This window comes from Rhinatrema bivittatum, chromosome 1 (genome assembly GCF_901001135.1).
Source record: "Rhinatrema bivittatum chromosome 1, aRhiBiv1.1, whole genome shotgun sequence".
In the NCBI taxonomy this organism is placed as follows: Eukaryota; Metazoa; Chordata; class Amphibia; order Gymnophiona; family Rhinatrematidae; genus Rhinatrema; species Rhinatrema bivittatum.
The window spans coordinates 424190484-424211028 of NC_042615.1; the positions used below are offsets into that span (position 1 = coordinate 424190484).

The 20545-nt window shown below is 46.0% G+C and overlaps 1 protein-coding gene across 3 annotated transcripts in view; it reads left to right on the forward strand.

Moving 5' to 3' along the window:
• Nucleotides 1–20545, forward strand: part of TDRD7 (tudor domain containing 7) — a 345168-nt gene that overhangs the window by 77663 nt on the left and 246960 nt on the right. For all 3 annotated transcript variants that reach the window (XM_029603524.1, XM_029603532.1, XM_029603540.1), the window contains exons 4-5: nucleotides 854–1067; nucleotides 18664–18746. In XM_029603524.1, coding sequence (XP_029459384.1) covers nucleotides 854–1067; nucleotides 18664–18746 — 297 coding nt within the window. The remainder of the gene's footprint in view (nucleotides 1–853; nucleotides 1068–18663; nucleotides 18747–20545) is intronic.

The window sequence follows — 20545 nt, forward strand, 5'->3', positions numbered from 1 at the left end:
CTCACGAAACCCGCCCCCCGCCCCGCGGTGTTGGGTTCGTAACGTTTTGTTTTATTTTTCGGTACTGCCTGTAGCTTTCAAATAAGACTGAAGGAGGATCCCTGCTGGCTGCAGGGTTGGTGCCATGCTGGGCATGCCCAGTAGGGGCCAGTCAAAGTTCTGGAAACCTTGACAGAAGTTTTCCGTGATTGGGCTCCATTTTGATGATGTCACCCATATGTGAGGACTAACTTCCTGCTGTCCTGTGAGAGCACCTATTCCAGGTAAGCAATATTTGCTTTCTCCAACTTCTGGATCATATGGTAGCAGCGATCTATGTAGTTCCTCACACCAGACTTCACATGCGCCGCTTGCAATGGTGTTTAAAGACTCAGTGGTCTCAATTCATACAACCACTTAGCACCAGAATTCAAATTATGAATGCAATGAAAGAGGACATTCGATGGTGGCTCCTTTCCAAAAACCTTTCCTCGGGAGCTCCATTCCGTTTGCCGCCTCATCAGATAACTCTGACCTCGGATGCCTCCAACAAAGGTTGGGGGGCACATCTGGGCGAACTGAAAACTCAAGGTCTAAAAAAACCTCAAGGTCTAAAAAAGGAAAAATTGGAACAGTGTGTCTTTTTTTTTTTTTTTGGGGGGGGGGGGGGGGGGGGGGGGGGGTTGACAAACTATAAGGGTGAAAAGGTGATTCTGTTTGGACAACTAAAAACACATGAGCTGGAAGTCTGTCATGCATATGCAAATAACCAAAGACCTTTTTACATAAAACAATTTCTGGTAAAATGGAATATCAGTTATTGAATGTAGATATGACACTGAGCCTTTCCTTTTTTGTTTTGACTCATTTTTAGGAAAGCCAAAAGGCACATTGAGGCAGCCAGGGTTTTCTTACCAAACAGAAAGATTTGATAAAAAGCCTATCTTTACATTGTCGAGGAGCAGAGGAGGTTATATTGGATTTGGAAAGCACATCTATGAAATTGCTCACACTGCAGTGATCCCAAACCCTGGAACTGGAGAATCTAGAGAACTTCTTATGCAAGGACATACGTCGGTGGTAAGAAGGTCAGTAAACTTCTTTCTTAATTATTGTAATGTTTTTTGGATATGCATTGTTTTTTCAAGATGTATTCTTGGAATATAATTTGTGAAGACTCATAAATTTAAAAAAAAAGTGTCAGTAAATACATATCCCTGGTGGGAATGTAACTGTCAAAATCCTTTTAATCTAAATGATTCCCAAAGTGGTCTCTTGACTTTAGGGGGTTTGTTCTAGTATTGTTGCATCACATACCTGTTTCTGTGAAATAGCTGGGAATCGCAGTAAGAAGAGCAGCAGTCCTGCACCACCAGTCAGAGCAAGGAGTAACACCTCAGTTCCACCAAGCAGGAAGTGGCATTTGAGTCACTGATCACAGAAGTAGCTACCTAGCAGACTGATTCAATAAAAAGTGTGGCAGAGCCAGCGCTCCGAGTTGAGAGCCTGCTCTCCCAACGCGCACCCAGGCATCTGTCCTGGGCATGCGATTCTCTCTTCAAATTAGGCTGCGCTCTGAGGTGCTAGGGACACTAGCATGTCCCTAGTTCCTCCTTATTAGTGGAAGTGGTGACTAACAGCGGATCCGACAACTGCTTAATTTTACCAGCATCTGTTTTCGAACCCACTGACAGCCACGGGTTTGGAAAACGGATGTAGGCAAATTTGAGTGTCTGTTTTAAAACCCACCGACTGGCAGGCAGATTTTTTTTTTAATTTTAATTTTTTATTTATCACTATTTTACATGATAATACAAAGAAAATCTTGCATAGAATTACAAGAGATACAATGATATTGTTCCTTAACAAAATCTGATTTCTAATCTTCAAGTAAATAATAAGTTAACATAAACATATTGAAGATCTCTTTCTTACGTATGAAAATTGAGGAAAAGAGAGAAAAAAGGAGAACATTAGAACATCTTATTAACAATATGTCAGGTATATTAATTATGGGATGCAGGTTTTTGCACCCGAGCCTCTAGAAAGGCCTGAAGTTGTTCCGGACTGAAGAATATATATGTATTTCCTGAAAGTTTTACAAAGCACTTGCAAGGGTACCGCAAAACATAGGTACCCCCCAGTGCTAAAACTTCAGGACGCAAAGCTATAAATTTCTTCCTACGCAGTTGCATTGGTTTTGCTAAGTCTGGAAAGATACGGACCTGACCTCCCAAAAATAATACATTCAAATTTTTAAAATAATTATTCATAATTAATCCAGCATCATTTTCAGAATGAAAAGTTACAAATAGAGCAGACCTCTCTATTTCAACCATAGAAGATTCTAGGAAATTGGACAGATTAGCCATAGCTATCCCTAAACCAGGTGATATTGGAGTGCTTCTTTGTTTTAAGAAGAATTTTTTTTTTACAGAAGGAACTTGATCAGGAGGTATTTTTAGGATCTCCACAACAAACTTTTTTAAACGTCTGAAAAGGCAACTCTCCCATCACCTTAGGAAAATTAAGGAGTCGATTCAAGTGTCTCAAATAACTTTCTACTGACTCAAGTCTTCTCAGTGACGATAGTTTTTCATTCACAGAAACTGCACTTAAATCTTGTAACTTTTTAACTTCAGCAGTTACCTTCATTATAGTATTAGCTTGATTCTCTTGGTCAGTTTCGATCTTATCCATTCTTTTCGACACCGCCTCCAGTTTGTAGGCCTGCTCATCTAGTTTCGCCGCATTCCCTGCTACCAAATCCCATAGAGCATACAGTGTAACTATCGCCGGTTTTGTAATTCTCTGCGGGGTAAACGAACCAACCATCGGCGCCGATGTTACCGCTCTGAGGACTTCACTCTCCGCCACTCTCTCTGATGCCTCATCAGGGGCCTGGGTTGTTCCTGCCTCTGAACCGGTGCTGGGCATGCCTCCCATCTAAGCAGGCTCGAGGGACTCTCCTGTCGGCGTCTCAGCAGTCGCAGCATTGGGCAATAGAGAAGCTTGCGGTGGCGTTCTAGGATCCGGAGGTGTCAAGGATAGTTCCCCGGGTGAGTATGGAGCTCCCTTCTCTTCCTCACCAATGGGGCTAGACGTCCTCGTTCCTGACATCTGGGTCGCATACTGCGATATTAGCCGTTGCCCCTCTGGATTCTTTGGCATGGGAGGATATACCCGGATTTTCCCTTTTCTTTTGTGTGGCATGGAAAGAGTAAATAAATGAAAAGGCGTCGCAGGAGAGAAGTGCGCTCGGGTGGTGGACCTTCCCGAGCTTCCCGCAGCTGGGTCCGAACTCTGGCCGGTAGAGGAAGGTGCGTCGAATAGTCCCGTCGACGGGGGCTCCAGCGAGAGAGCAGGGAATGCTGTAGAGGTCTCATATGGGCCCGTGCCCAAGGCACCACTTCCAGGGTGGAGGCCATGAGACCCAGAACCTGCAGATAATCCCAGGCTATGGGCCGACTGGCACCCATCAGATACTGGATACGTTGTCGAAGTTTCAACTGTCTCTTGGTCGTAAGACTGACCGTGTCCGCCCGAGTGTCGAACTGCACTCCCAGATACTCTATTGACTGGGAAGGCTGTAGGCAGCTCTTGCTGAGGTTGATTACCCAGCCCAAGCTTTCCAGAAGGGCGATCACTCTGTCGGTTGTCCACAGGCTCTCCTCTCGAGATTTCGCCCTGATCAGCCAGTCGTCTAGGTAGGGATGGACCAGAATCCCTTCCCGCCTGAGTGCCGCTGCCACCACTACTACCACCTTGGTGAATGTCCGTGGGGACGTGGCCAACCCGAAGGGAAGCGCCCGAAACTGGAAGTGGCAGCCCAGAACCTTGAAGCGCAGGTAGCGCTGATGATCCGGATGGATCGGAATATGAAGATATGCTTCTGACAGGTCTAATGCCGTGAGGAATTCTCCGGGCTGGACTGCGGCTTTGACGGCGCGCAGAGTTTCCATGCGAAACCTCTGTACCCGTAAGTATCGATTGACTGACTTGAGGTCCAGAACAGGCCGAAAAGTGCCCCCTTTCTTGGGTATCATGAAATAAATGGAATAGTGTCCAGAATTCACTTCCCAGGCAGGTACTGGGATGATGGCGTTCAAGGACAGGAGCCTCGCCAGGGTAGCTTCCAATGCTGCCTTCTTGTGTATGGGACAGGAAGACTCCACAAACTTGTCCGGCGGAAGATGATGAAAGTCCAGATAATATCCTTCCCGGATAACGGCGAGAACCCACTGGTCCGACGTGATCGCGACCCATCTGGGGTAGAAGAGGGTCAACCTGCCCCCTATGGCTCCGTCCCCCAGATGAATCGGCAAATTCTCATTGTGGGGCGCGACCGGGACCTGAGCCCGAACCAGCCCCTCGCTTGCGCTGTTTGGTCCGAAAGGACTGATTCCTGGCCGGAGGACGTGGCGCCTGATAGCGCCCCCTATACGGAACAAAGCGCTGTGAACTCCTGCCCCTGGAGGGCCATGGAAAAGAGCGCTGTCCCCTCCTGGATCGATCTTCCGGCAGTCTCGGCACAGGAGAGGCACCCCAGGTAGTGGCTAGCTTATCAAGACCACTGCCAAAGAGAAACGAGCCCTGGAAGGGTAACATGGTGAGGCGAGACTTCGAAGGCGCTTCAGCAGCCCACGGCCGGATCCAGAGTTGCCTCCTGGCGGCTACGGAAGATGAGATCCCCTTAGCCGTAGTTCGAACCAAATCCGAAGTGGCATCTGTGAGGAAGGAAAGAGCGGACTCCATGTCAGCCGCTGGAGCGTTGTTCCTGACCTGGGATAAGCAGGCACGAGTCACCACAGTGCAGCAGGCCGCAATCCGCAAAGAAAGAGCTGCCACCTCAAAGGTTTGTTTCAGAATGGCGTCCATTCGCCTGTCATGGGGCTCCCTGAGGGCCGTCCCCCCTTCCCTGGAATGGTAGTGCGCTTGACCACAGCGCTAATTAAGGCGTCCACCTGAGGACATGCCAGCAGGTCCTGGAGAGCCGGAGCCAATGGGTACATACCTTTCAGGGCCCGGCCCCCTTTGAATGAAGCCGCCGGCGCCGCCCATTCCAAATCTATTAGTTGCTGAGCCGCCTGCAAGAAAGGAAAATGGCGGGCTGTAGGACGAAGACCTTCCAGCAGAGGGTTCTGCGCAGAAGGTACCGAAGCACTGAGACCAGTAATATCCAGCTCCGCCAGACACTGAGACACGAGGTCAGAGAGGTCCTCCTTAGGGAAGAACCGCCTCATGGTTCTATATGGCTCAATGCCCGGGGGGAGGTCTCCATCCGGGAGTTCGGACTCGTCCGGCGAAACCTCCTGGTCCGATTGATCTGGACTGTCCAGTGGCGGGAGGTCCCGCACCCGATAAGGCTGTGAGGGTCCAGGAACAGGATCCCTAGGCGCCGCCACCGCAGCGGCAGCCGCAGCAGGCGCCGCAGATATAGCCACCGCAGCAACAGCAGGAACAACAGGAGCAGCAGGGACAGTAGGGCCGGGACGGGAAGCCGTCTGCATCTGGACGAAGGCATGAATCCCCTTAAAGAGATCCACCCAGGAAATGGAAGCAGCCTCTAATCGCCGGGGTATAAGATCCCCCGGGATTCCCGAGTGGTCGAGACTGCCCCCCAAATCCGGGGTAGCTGCAGGGGAACTGTCAAAAAACTGCGGCTGAGATTGGTCCTGGCCGGAGGGTCCCCCGGCCGCCTCACATTGGGCACATAGGGAGTCTGGCTCAGTACTGCGCGTGGCTCTAAGGTGGCATGCAGAGCAGAGGCCAAGAGCTGAAATGCCTAAGACAGGCGGCGGCGCTGCTGAGGCTGCGGCCGCGTGCTGATCCATACCAAATATAGCAAGCGCGCAATAATCCGCGGCAGCAATAGGCGCTGAAGAAAACAAGCGCACAATAGCAATAATATGCGGCAGCAATAGGCGCTGAAGAGAACAAGCGCACAATAGCAATAATATGCGGGAGCAATAGGCGCGTAATACAACAGGCGCACAATAGCAAGAATAAGCGGCAGCAATAGGCGCGTAATACAACAGGCGCCCAAGAGCAATAATATGCGGCAGTAATAGGCGCTCAATACAACAGGCGCACAATAGCAATAATATGCGGCAGCAATAGGCGCTCAATACAACAGGCGCACAATAATATGCGGCAGCAATAGGCGCTGAATAGAACAAGCGCGCAACAATAAACAATAGGCACTGAGCCCTAAGCAGTTAGCAATATACGCTCTATAGCAGGGGTGGGCAAGTCCGGTCCTCGAGGGCTGCAAACCAGTCAGGTTTTCAGGATACCCCTAATGAATATGCATGAAATAGATTTGCATACCACTGAGGCAGTGTGTATGCAGGTCTCTCTCATGCATATTCATTAAGGATATCCTGAAAACCTGACTGGTTTGCAGCCCTCGAGGACCGGAATTGCCCACCCCTGCTCTATGGCATGCAATAGGCATTCAGCAGTAATATGCGGCATAAACTCAGTGGCAGCCAATATGCGAGAACAAAGCAATATACGCACAAGGAGGAAGAAAGCCGCGCCTATTACGGGCGCGGAATACCTGAATAAGGCCACAAAATGGTGTCCTTCACGGCTTGCCACGCCGCTGATCCTCTACTTCGGAGACCTGGGCGGAGAGACGTACGCCTTACCAGATCTTCGGCGCTTCCGGGCAGGAACACAGGCGGTCTCCGGCTGCGGGGGGAAAGGGCCGGTACCTTTCACCGCCGCGATTGGAGGAACTGCACCCGCTACCTCGTCCACGCCGGGACCGAGGGCCTCGAAGCCACACCCGAGTCTCCCCCGGGGGGCTATGCCCCTGCCGCGGTTCGGCCGGACCGAGGACTTTCACCTCCGGGGGACCACGGCAGTCACCCCGGGAAGCTCAACTGGGGGGAGTGACAGAAACGTCCCCTGAGGAGCGCGGGGCTCAAAAGTCATTGAAGAAAGGTAAAGTAGAATCTAGAATGAGAAAAAAAAGAGAAAAAATTAAAGTGGTCTTGGAAAGCACGCTGAACCAGCGTGCAGGCACTCCAAACTGCTTTGGAGACGGAAATTACTGAATCGCTTCGCTTCCTGTGGGGCTATATACCCCGTGCTGACGTCAGATCTGTCTCCAACTGCTAGCACGCGGATACTATCCCATTGGTTCTGAGTCCATCTGGCTACACGCCAGGAAAGTTAACATTATCACATTTCAGGAGAATCAGTTCCTAAGGATTGGGGAGACTAAGTTGAGAGAGGAGCGTTTGTAGAAAATAACAAGTCCACCTCCCCTGCCATAGGGTCGTGGGCAGTGGTAATAAGTGTAGTTCGGGGGTCAGCAAAGATTAAGTAAAAGAGGTGTTGCCGTCGGAAGTCCAGGATTCAGTTAAGCATAGGCAATTCAACCCAGAAGGGGCTAACAGATCATATATAATGGGTACTTTTTTAGTTATCAATCTGATATTAGCAAAAGAGAGAGGGAGTTAGATATATGAGCAGGAGAGTAGGGACCAGGAAATGGGAGAAGAGGAACAGTAATCAAGTTGTTACATGGTCTTGGGAGTGATGAGGTGGGGGAAGACCACCATAGCGGCCTTGTCCAGTAATAGTTGAAATTTGCAAGATGATAAGAGTGGGGCAGAACAGTGGAAAGAGGATAGGCGCAGATACGCACGTGCGAAGGAGCGCACAGTGTTGGGGCTCATGGCAGCAGCTGTAGTTTCAATGCCATGGTCCACTGCACACATGAGCCTGCTTCAGGCCTCCCTTCTGTGCCTGTGGTCCCCAAACCTCTAAAATACAGGGTATGGCTTCCTCCAATAGGGTGTGGTGAGTTGCCCTGACGGTCTGGTGAAAGGTCAGTCTAGTTGCCCCATCTTGGCTTCTGGTAATAACGGGAGCCTCTCACATTGTAGAGCTCATTGTCAGACTCAGGTAGTGCAAGGATGCTGAAGTCAGGAAGAAGCTTTGTGGTCCATCTTACTGGATATTAGGGCCATTTGTTTCACTCTATTGCTTTTTCTCCCAGTGAGCAAGGGCGAGCAATCCAAGTCCTCTCAGACAATACGATTGCAGTGGCATATGTGAATAATCAGGGAGGAATCAGGAGGGGTGGGTGTCTAGTCAGACACATCTTTTCCCTTGGGCAGGGAAGAATCTACAAATGCTATCTGGACAGGAGAATGTCAGTCACACGCAGTTGAAATCTGGGGAATGGGAGCTGAGTCCGGAGGCATTTTACCACATCTGTCTGCAGTGGGGTCGCCCACTGGTGGAACACGAAGTGAAGGGGCCGAGAACAGGGGTTTATAGGAATTGATGCCCTAGAGCACTCTGGCTTACAGGGGAATTACTCTTTCCCCCATGGGCTCTCATACACAGGATGCTTCGGAGGATAGAAATAGAAGCCAATTGGGTCATACTGGTAGTGTTAGATTGGCCACACAGTTCCTGGTATATGGACTTCATCTGTCTACAGGTGGACAGCCATTGTCTTCTGGGATTGCTGGGGCTGTTAATCCAGAATCGGGGATAATGGATGGTTCTAGTTTCTTACGGATTGGCTCTTGAGCAGTGACTGCTCTGCAGGAAGGGTTATTCTCCTTTCGTAATTTCTACTTTGCTGAAAGCACTAAAATGGTCCTCTTCATTGGCCTACATTCTAGTGTGGCGATTTCAAGTAGAATGTATTCGGTCTTGTCTGTGTTTAGGCAGAGTTTCATTTGATTTAAGGTATTTTTTATGTTGGTAAGATGTGGCTGAAAGGTTGAGGGCATTCTCTATTGTACTTGTTATAGGGACAATAAGTTGGATGTCCGCGTACAATGTAATAGGTGATGCCGAGATTTGATAGTAGTTGGCATAATGGTAGGATGTAGATGTTGAACAGGGTGGCAGATAGAGCAGATCCCTGTGGCACTACGGTTTCAAGGGGGATTGATTCTGATAGGGAATTGTTGATGTCTACCTGGAATGATCTGTTTCGAAGGAAAGAGAACCATGCTAGTGTATTTCCTGTTATGCCTATTTCGGTTAATCGTTTAATTAGGATTTTGTGGTCGACTGTGTCGAATGCTGCAGATAGATCTAGTAAGATGAGAATCTATTTTTGCCGTTGTTGAAGCCTTTTATAACAGTGTGTATTAGGTTGATGAGTAGAGTTTCGGTGCTATGTTTTCTTCGGAAGCCATGTTGTGTGGGATGCAGGATGTTTAGTTCCAGATGCTCATCCAGTTGTTTCAGTATAACCTTTTCCATTAGTTTGGCAAGTAAGGGTAAGTTAGATATGGGTCGGAGTTATTTAGGTCGTTGGGGGTCGAGGTTTATTTTTTTTCAGGATGGGCTTGATTGTTGCCTTTTTGAGAGTCCGGCAGATCTGCATCTTCAAGGGATTGATTGATTGATGTTATTGTTGGTGGGATGAATTGAGATATCTTTTAGCATATGGGTGGGAATTGTATCAAGCTTATGACGTGCTGGGTTTATTGTTCTATTGAGGTTTTCAATCTCAGTGGATGATGTGGGATCAAAGTAGGACCATGGTGTTGAATCAGTGTTGGCTGGCTGTATATTTTGGTTCGTGGTTAAGGGAGTTAGTGTAGCTGGGTTTAAAAAAAGATAAGCTCCTGGAGGAAAAGTCCTTAAACTGCTATTAAGATGACTTAGGGAATAACCACTGCTATTGCTGGCATTAGAAGCATGGGATGTATTTAATGTTTGGGTACTTGCCAGGTACTTGTAACCTGGATTGGCAACTGTTGGAAACAGGATGCGGGGCTCGATAGACCCTCGGTCTGACCCAATATGGTAACCTATGTTCTTATGAGGAGATCTGACAAAAGCACCGAATGTGGAGTAAAAGAAAAAAGCAATTTCACCAGATCAACAAGATCAGTAAAACATTATTGCTGAAGCCTAGTCGAAAGTTAAACACTATTGGCCTTTTAGAGTCCATGAAATATCTAAGTTGCGAAGGTTCAAAAAAAGCCATATTTAGTATTGGACAAATTCAGGATACGTTTACACTGATAATGAACTACAAATTGTGCATAAAGGGCTAAAACCTCTTGATGCATCAGCAAGAATTTTTTCCTACTATCTGAGTTCTAGTGATGTCTGGAAAAACCTAAACTTTCTAATCATAATATAAAACTTGTCTGTTCTTGAAAAGTAATTTCATAACATGTTATGAAAAACGAAAGTTATCAAGAACATAAGAAATTGCCAAACTGGATAAGACCAAGGGTCCATCAAGCCCAGTATCCTGTTTCCAACAGTGGCCAATCCAGGCTATACAAGTACCTGGCAAGAACCCAAAAACGAAGTCTGTCCCATGCTACTGATGCTAATAATAGCGGTGACAATTTTCTAAGTCATCCTGATTAATAGCAGGTAATGGACTTCTCTATTCATTACTTCTGCTTCTCCTGACCATTCTAAAATACTAGTCAGGTTAAGACCATTCTCTAGCTCCTGGCCACCCTTAGATATATTCTGAGCATCCCCTCTTACAGCCCGATACAGAAAAGATTGTGGGAGAACTGGCACTCCGTGTTGAGCGCCTGCTCTCCCAACGCACGCCCAGCCACCTCTCCTGGGTGCAAGCGTTTGCAATAGGAGGCACCACCTCAAGTGAAATTTTCAAAACTTCCAGAATGTATGTTTTAAACTGTTCCAGAGGTGAAACATAACCTAAAATAGGAAAATGCAATACTCTGATATTTAAATGTCTAACAGAATTCTCCAAATTTTCCAACTTCTTGCATGCACTAAACATCCTTGAATCGGTCCCAATTGAATCTGTATAAATAAAAATGTTAAATAGTTTGGACAAAATCGCTAATCTCAGAAACCACTGAACCGATTGCTTTCAAATTTGGACACAACCTTCATTTTGCATACAGGAAGGTTCTTCTGTACTTACATTACAGATATGTCACACCTGTGACAGGTAAAATAGGTTTAAAATTTTTTTCGAGAAAACAGCGACATCTGCTGGACGTAAGCGCCATCTGTTACACCTTACACTAACACACGCTACACTAATCATTTCGCCAGTCCAGGTCCACGTTTCACTTCCATTTTAACACATTTGCGCACTTTTTTCGCCGGAAGATAACTATTTCCTTTACAGATAAAATACACCCACCACCCTCCTCACACCCCCCACACACATGCCAAATTGATTTACTTCCCACAGCCTCCCAACACACCCAAAACCACCCTCCTCACACCCCCCCCCACACATGCCAAATTTATTTACTTCCCAGGCCCTCACAACACACACAAAACCTGACAGAAGTCCGGGAGGCTCCAACGGGGGGCCAGGACTGGTCCGGGACACATCTCCTGCACTACAGCCATCGGCTATCAGCAATCAACATGGCGCCAACGGCCCTTTCCCTTACTATGCCACTCGGGGACACCAATGGCGGCAGTAGCCCATGTGACATAGTAAGGGCGAGGGCCCCTCGGCTCCATTTTCAGGACTGGCAGCCGGCGGACCTTTGCCCTTACTATGTCATAGGACCTACCGCTGCCATTGCTCCACCCCACTGACATAGTAAGGGCAAAGGGCTGTCTGAACCCGTTTCAGTGCTCGCAGCCGATGGACCAACGCCAATACATCGCTCCCGGACCGCTCCTGAATGCCCGCTCCACCGACTGACATTTTTATCAGGTCTCAGGGGGTCTGGGGGGTGGTAAAGAATTTATTGCGAACATCTTGGGGAGGGGTCACGAGGGGGGGGGCAGGTTTCATTCAGCAACTCTGGGGGGGGGGGGGAAGGGGGGGCTACTGTTTTTCGCATGGCTGGGGGAGGGGGGGCAGGAGAGTGTGGGGTGGTTAGTTAAACAGAACTTTTCTCATAGGGTTGTTTTTTGGGGGAAGGGGGATGTTCACACACAAATACATACACTAAACTTGCATGATCTCGGGAACGCACCAAAATAGCCCTCCCCAGACCACAAAACAAATTTGGAAGTGCAAATTTGGTTAGGCACTCCCCTATTTGGCTACATAACACGCACAGACGCCCAGGGACAGACCACATGTTGCACCAACAATTTTAATTTCCCAGGTCTTGGGAGGGGGCAGGAGGGTGGGGGGTTATTATTTGATTTAAAGGGTTGGGATTGGGGGGGGTTGGGGTGGGAGGGTTCCCACAGAAATAGAAAGACAAAGGTTTTCTGATCTGAAGGGTAGGCAGTAGGCGGGGGGGAGGTGACAGTGAGGGGAGGGAGAATGAGGGGAGAGGTGAGTGTGAGGGGAGGGAAGGGGGGGGGTGAGTGACCAAGGGGGAGGAGGATGAGTGACTGAGGTAAATGAGTAAGGGGTAGGGGGAGGGAGGGTAAAGAACCTGACTCTGCCACTGCAACGCGTGGCCGGGTACCGCTAGTATTCGCTGATGTATGAAAAGTCATAAACGCAAGAAAGTTCTAAAGAAACTAAAGCAGTCCAGACATTCAAGTTGTATAACAGCAGGCTTGTCTGAGGTGATTTGATTAAGAGATCTCACATTACTTCTATCTGTTAGGGCTCTGCTGTACCCCAACAATTTCCCCGCTTGCCAGCGGTGTAGACACAAGATTCAGATCTCCTCGTGGGTTAACTTGAACTTAGGGAAAAAGCCACAGTCTGAAGGCAACAACATTGCTCTAATCTCAAACCTTCCCCAGATGCTGCTCACTTTGGCAACAGTCTTGGCAAGCCACTCAGGAGCAAAACTTCCTCCTTAGCGAACAAGCATAATGGCAGGGAAGGGGCTATCGGCGCATTGTGACTTAATGCAGTTTCCTCGTTCTGCTGCATCTTTGCCCACTCTCCATTGACTGCTTCTGCGGACCTCTCACCCAATAAGACTGATGTAGAGGTAGCAAACCCACTGATCTTTTCTTGTATCAAGGTAGTTACAGGAGCCATTGGATTGTCTGAACTTGCCCTTACGCTTTGCATGCGGCATAATGTACAACCAGAGGAAAAAAGATTTAGCAAAGTGGAGATCCAAAACAAAGTCCTCAGATCACCATCTTGGATCTCCTCTTTACAAAAGCCTGAAGCTTTCTTACCATATGTGGTGACAAAATTAAACCTCAGTAGGATCAGACTTATTTTCTGGGGTTCTTGCCCATAGAAAAGAGGATCTCATAATTTGAACAATTAAAAAAAAAAAAAATCTTTAGCTTTTCACTTGTCACAAAAAAGGAAGAATAGTAGGGATAGCTGGCAGGGGAAAAAGGCAGCTGGCAGGGCCCATTGAGAGAGGGGGAAGATGGTGGATTAAGATATAGGGTGGGAGAAAAAACAAAAATAAAAACCCACACCAGCCCAAAGGAAAGATGCACAAAAGCAAATTTTAATGAAGGAACTTTCTTCCTGGCTACTTTATATATTAAAAAAAAAAAAAAAATTAGACTGGTGCCCAAGTTTTCTAAATATGTTTTCATCTGTGCTGTATTTGAATCCGTGAATATTTAGGGGGCAATTTTCTTAAGTTTGCCTAGGTGCAAAATCAGGAGGTACTTTGTGCCTGTGGATTTTGTACAAATCTTCAAAGGGAATTTCCATGTGGACTTTCCTTTTTGAAAATTGCAAATGGGTAAAAGATTTCTTGTTGACATTGATCAACTTTTTGAGCAAGTAGGATATGACTGGGAGATAGCATGCACATTCTTGAAAATAAAATTTGCACATGCTGTTTTCTAATTCTGCCCAAAATATGTCCCCAGCTAAATGTATGCCCTATGTAAAACCCTGCATGTACTTTTAGCTGGATTAAGCATGCACAATTTTTAGGCAGCTCTGTTGCCTGGGCAAATTGGTATTTACCAGAGTCTTTTTTTTTTTTTTGTCTTCAATGGCCTTGGGCCTCTTGGGAATACAACTCCAAGTAAAATATCTGGTCAGTTTACATACTAAGTTTTGCATCATGAAATCAGTTTACCTTTGTACATTTCCTGAAGGGTTGCTTGCAATGTAAAACTGTAGAAATGTCTATTTGAATATCATCGGATGGGGAGCTTGAGTTCACTGTTCTCATGGTTCAGCATTACTCATACTTTGTTTTCCTTTCTTGTTTGTTTTTTTTTAATCTTTTTATTCCCTTCTCTTGTGCTGCATGGAAGATAGTTTGTGGGGGTGAGTATCCACTTAGCGCTTAAAATTTGGATCTGTATCCATCTGGCCCTGGCATTTTGGTCAATTTCAGTTGCATTATAGCTCTATGTATTTCTCTCACTAATTGGCTCATTCCGGCATTCTCTAGAGCAGTGGTTCCCAAACCTGTACTGGAGGATCTCCATCCAGCCAGGTTTTCAGAATATCCACAATGAATATGCATGAGATGAGGCACTGGAGGCAGTGCATGTAAACTTTATCTCATGCATATTCATTGTGGATATCCTGAAAACCTGACTGGATGGAAGTCCTTCAGGACAGGTTTGGGAACCTCTGGTCTAGAGCTCTCGTAAAATTGTGGAAGTGCCGCATCACCGAAAAAATATTGTTCCTGTTTAGATGATGTCCCTGCTTTATACAAGGTTTTAAAATACTTTTGAAATGCTTGTAATATGGAGGGAGTATCCTCATGGGTTTGTGAATCGTAGATCAGTTGTGTGACCAGTCCGTTAGACCTAGTATTGGATTTCATCAGTGTTGACAACAGCCTCCCCAATTTGTTCCCCCATTGGTATAGCTTCAGTATGTAAAACATTAAGATTGCTGTGCCTTACCGATCAGTATAGCATCTAACACTTTTTTGGCAACCATTAGAATATCTTTCTCACCTTTCAAAGTTATGGCGACCACTATAACATGGTCAGAGAAAGGGACATCACAAATACAACTAGTAGACAACTTATCAAAAAGCTGCAGCAATGAGAATATAATCTATGCAATTGTAAACCTTGCGTACATGTGAAAAATACACAAATTCCCTGTAAATACCCAGGTCAAACTCCTGGGTTTTTCCTTCCTGCCAGAAGATGGAGACAAAGTTTCACTGACACTGATAACCCAGTGTGCCACCCGCAGTCCGTCCAGTATTTCTGTCTTCAGCAGATGGTAAATGGTGTAAAACCTGCAGTCTGAAGAGAAAAAAAAGATTAAAAGACAAGAACCTTTCTGGATCCTCCCAGGGGATTGTGAGGTCCTGGTGGAGCCATCCCCCTAGTTTGAGGCAGAAAAGTAGAGTATTTATGACCCTTCTGACAACTCAGTCTGGAGATCCGAGGGATGGACATCTGATGGTCCAGATCCCTCATCCCCCAGTGGAGCAGGGAAGTATCCCTTTTATTCGGTTTGTTCTGAGTTGAGTTGCTAAAGTTTGGCAAAAGAAGATGGATATAGCCAGTGGTCTAGATCTTTTCTGATCTTCCATGTGGTCTGTACTCCTAGAACCGGAACCTCTGCACCAAAAGAGAGTATTGGCTTCTAGGTATCTTTTTGTTCCCAGTTAAAAAAAAAAAAAAAAAAAAAAGGAACTAGTTAGTCAGGGTTCGGGGGGGCGGGGGGAACTACCGTAGCAGCCCAGAGAGTTCAGTGATGGGGTTTTCAGCAGCTCTTCAGCCTATGGAGGAGACCAGGCGTTGGGCTCCATGTCGGTGAGGAACTGTTCCCCTGCTTGCTGTTGAGATGCTGGTGGTGGTGTGGGAGTAAGTGTGCATGTGGAACAAAAGCAGCATGGCGTGGGGGGGGGGGGGGGGGGGCTGCGTTGAGCATGGTTGCACTGGTAGAATGAGTCTTGCAGGTGACTGAATCTAATGATGAGGCTTTCCCCATCAGCACGGAAATGGCAGCCATTTTTTATTCCCTAATAGTGTTGGTGGGAGAGGCAGGGGAATCCCTTCCTTACCTATCGTTGATTGTTCCCTATCTGCGGAGGTGCAAAGAGGCACTTGCACTGAGGAGGAATGTCTGGTTCTGGTAGAGGTCTTCTGGCTTTAATTTGCTTATGCGCAAAGCTATTTAGTATAACAAGCAGTGGGGGATACTGGCTCTCTACCCCAGTCTCCATTGATTCTCGGCCGGTCAAGGCTGATGACTCAGATGAACTGAACGAAATCACTGTGAACCTGGAAGATGTAGTAGGCCAGATTGACAAACCAAAGAGTAGCAAATCACCTGGACCAGATGGTATGCATCCTAGGGGTTCTTAAGGAACTTAAAAATGAAATTTCAGATCTATTAGTTAAAATTTGTAACCTATCATTAAAATCGACCATTGTACGTGAAGACTGGAGGGTGGCCAATGTAACCCCGATATTTAAAAAGGACTGCAGGGGTGATTGGGGAAACTATAGACCAATGCGCCTGACTTCAATGCCAGGAAAAATAGTGGAAACTATTCTAAAGATCAAAATCACAGAGCATAGAAAGGCATGGTTTAATGGAACACAGCATGGATTCACCCATGGCAAGGCTTGCCTCACAAATCTGCTTCATTTTTTTGAAGGGGTTAATAAACATGTGGATAAAAGTGAACTGGTAGATGTAGTGTATTTGGATTTTCAGAAGGCATTTGACAAAGTCCCTCATGAGAGGCTTCTAAGAAAACTCAAGTCATGGGATAGGAGGTGATGTCCTTTCGTGGATTACAAACTGGTTAAAAGACAGGAAACAGATCAATTTTCTCAGTGGAAAAGGGGTAAACAGTGGAGTGCCTCAGGGATCTGTACTTGGACCGGTGCTTTTCAATATAGTTATAAATGATTTGGAAAGGAATACGAGTGAGGTTATCAAATTTGCAGATGATACATAATTATTCAGAGTAGTTAAATCACGAGCGGATTGTGATACATTACAGGAGGACCTTTTGAGACTGGAAGATTGGGCATCCAAATGGCAGATGACATTTAATGTGGACAAGTGCAAGGTGTTGCATATAGGGAAAAATAACCCTTGCTGTAGTTACACTGTTAGGTTCCATTTTAGGAGCTACCACCTAGGATAAAGATCTAGGCATCATAGTGGATAATACTTTGAAATCATCAGCTCAGTGTGCTAAAGCAAACAGAATGTTAGGAATTATTAGGAAGGGAATTGTGAATAAAACAGAAAATCTCATCATGGCTCTGTATCGCTCCATTGTGAGACCTCACCTTGAATACTGTGTACAATTCTGGTTGCCGCATCTCAAAGATATACCGGTAGTTGCGATGGAGAAGGTACAGAGAAGGGCGACCAAAATGATAAAGGGGTTGGAGCTGCTTCCCTTTGAGGAAAGGCTAAAGAGGTTAGGGCTGTTTAGCTTGGAGAAGAGACGGCTGAGGGGGGTATGATAGAGGTCTTGAACAAGTGGATGTGGCTATTAGCTAATCCCTGTGATTAAAAAAATGTCCTGTGGCCAGTGCGCCAATTGCAACATGGCAAACCTTGTCAGCCCGAGACTGGCATAAAGGTCCGCCATGCTCAAGGGCTCATTGGAAAAAAACCAAAAAAATCCTGCTTTCTGTGACTTCTCTTAGTATCCTTGGAATACTAAGTAGCAGGAACCACAGAAAGTAGATCCAGGAAAAAAAAGTCTTGAAAAAAAAAATTCTGGGTGTCCAATAAACATGCACAAGATACATAGTCCAGACCGTATATTGTGCCAGTAGCGGGAGAAAACGGATGCTCATATTGAGCGTCTGTTTTCCTAACCTGCACTGATGGCCACCTCTCCTGGGTGCCAGATGCCGAGGAGGCGCTAGGGATGCACAGTTTTTCTTAGCCCCTTCTTTTTAAGACTACCTCCTCATTTAAGTATTCGATCTTGCGCCCGGGGGAGGTAGCTGTGTGCATGTTAAGAAAGTGAGCGTTCAGCATTGAGCGCCTGCTTTCTAAGCACCTGTATTGCATTAACCTGTTTGTGCATTTCTCCAGTAAGTAAAACTAAGGGGATGAGACGTCCTCCAGAAACAGAGAATTGTTTTCTTATCCAGCATAAATCCTTTCCTCAACTACAAATTGATGTATTTATTTCTTGAAAGAAGAAGAAAAATCATCAAACGAGAAGAGTAGGGTTGCATGGAATGTTAAAATCCAGTGTCGTCCTCAAACAAAAGCACCGCATGCCAAAATGCTTGAGATATAGTGTAGGACCAAAAGGCATGTCTCAGAGTTCCCATTGGTGTAAAATATATTTCAGGAACAGCTTAGTAGTTAAAATTTTAGCAGCTGTATGCTGTGAAATGTAAAAAAGTTAATTTGTTTGATGCAATACAATATTTGATAATAGTAAAACAGTAAGAAAATTTCATAAATTGTAAATCCTTGTCACACTTTAAAATAAAGCCTGAATATCTGAGTGTCTGTACATTTCAATAATTTATGCAGAGCTGACCAGAAAGGGCACTCTGACCCCCATATACCATATATCCAAAACTTCAGTTCAGCTGTAATATGTTAACCCAACACACAAGCTCGTTTGTTCTCTAACTTTTGACTTTGGTAGATGTGATGGAACTTAGGTATGTCTTAAACCTGCAAAAACATTTTATTAGTATAAAATGTTTAAACTATATCTCATCGTACTATACTTTGTACTTTCTATTGTTTGATCATGGTTTGATTGCTTGACCAGGATTTCTGATGCTTGGTCATACGGTTCTTGCTAATGAATCCAGGTCTTTAAAATTAAAAAAAAAAAAAAATTACAACTTTTTGTGCTGATTACTGTCTCACTGGTTATCAAAATGCTGCAATTTTGTTTTTATTTGCAGGCCTGAAAAAATAACACTTCCACCACGATTTCAGAAAGACCTTCAGATGCAGCTTCCTAGAAATCCTCCCACAGACGCAAATGGTATGCAGTGTTTTCAAACAAAGGAAGTCTTGATGTGGGAACTTGTTGAATAGTCTTGATACTTAGTTTCATGTGGCGGTTGAATTGCATGTGGTCACCTCTAAGGTAGTACTAGTATTGAAGTTTACATGTTTTTATATAGCAAGTATTTAGTCTTGAATATTTCTAACTTTCATCTATTCACTTGGGGGCAGATTTTTAATCCTACGCACACGGGATACATGTGTGTGCGCTACCCGGTGCGCACAAATGTACACCCGATTTTATAACACGCGCGCGCATGTTATAAAATCCAGGGTTGGCGCACGCAAGGGGGTGCACATTTGTGCATCTTGCACGCGCCGAGCCCTAGGGGAACCCCAATGGCTTCCCCGTTCCCTCCAAGGCCGCTCCAAAATCGGAGCGGCCTTGGAGGGAACTTTGCTACCATAAACCCCCCACCTTATTTTATTTTTTACGCCTGCCTCTTGCAGGCGTATCTTGCATGCGCTGGCCGGCTGCCGGAGGCCTCAGTCCCGCCCCTGGACTGGCGCCACACCCCCGCCCCCTTCCTGCGCGACCTGGGGCTTGGGCGTGCTGCCGAGCCTATGCAAAATAGGCTCGGCGCGCGCAGAGGCAGGTTTTCGGGGTTACGCGCTTAACCCTTTTAAAATCTACCCCTTAATGCATAGTGTTTTGACAAGCAAGATTAATTGGCTACAAATGTGGGTGATACCTTCTGATGTCATTGACACAGAGCATTTATTTCACAGCTGTAGAAAAACCTAGACTACCTGTGTATAATTTCATGCTTTTTACCGTTGTGCAGGTCCCTTTCAGTCCTTTTTTATCCTCAGACCGGCTTGGCTCTTCAAAGATTTTTCCTGTAATTCAGTCCTCTTCAGTCATTTTCCTTTTTTTTCCAGCCCTCTTATGGTCTTAGGATAGGCTTTTTAGCAGTTTATTTTTTTCTCTCTTCAGGTGCAGGACCCGAGGCTTTTTACCTCTTACTGTGATGTGGCGTTAAGTGAACTGTCGGCCTTTTCCTGTGTATAGATTTATCTCTAGATTCACCTCAGTTTTCGCCAGTGACTTCAAGTAATGATCATAGGGATTGTATACAGTGTTTCAACCTTGAGCATGATATCTCTAAGTGCAATATCTCTCGAAGATGTTGCCTAAGGCCCTCAAAATCCAAAGATTGAAAACTTCTGGATGTCTTCAGCTTGACTCCAAAGCCTAGGGCACTTTCATCTGCACTCAAGGCCTGAAGAATGGAAGATGTGACCCAGGACAAGCTACAGATGGCCAGGGGAAAATTATTCATAAGATCATACTACAAAAGGCAGACTTTATATTTTGTGGTTTTAGAAGTCTCTCTTAGTTTCCCCAGTCAGCTGGTCCAAGGACATCTAACCAGATGATTCTACCAAGCTGCTAGGGCTCATTCTGGAACACCTATTGATGACTGTGGAGCTCTTCTCTTTGTTGTGTAGAATATACCGGACAGCAGCTTAGTTCTGTGACCAGCTGAAAGAGTACTGAAAGCAGAGGTGAGATTAGTGAGAAGCTTAAGATGCTCTCAGGAAGAGAATCAAAGGCTACATTTTTTGAAGTTCTAGGTCATTTTAGAGGGTTGAAGAATGGGAAAGTGGACTTGTTTTCAGTGGGGAATAAGATTGGGGAGGATAAGCATCAGAAGAGGAAGAGCAGTGGGAGCCATAGGAAGCAGGGAGGAGAAAAAATACTACTGGCCTAAGGCAGTCCTGTGGCATATGCTGAAAAGTGCTGGATTAATTTCCTGCTTGTTCAAGGAACTT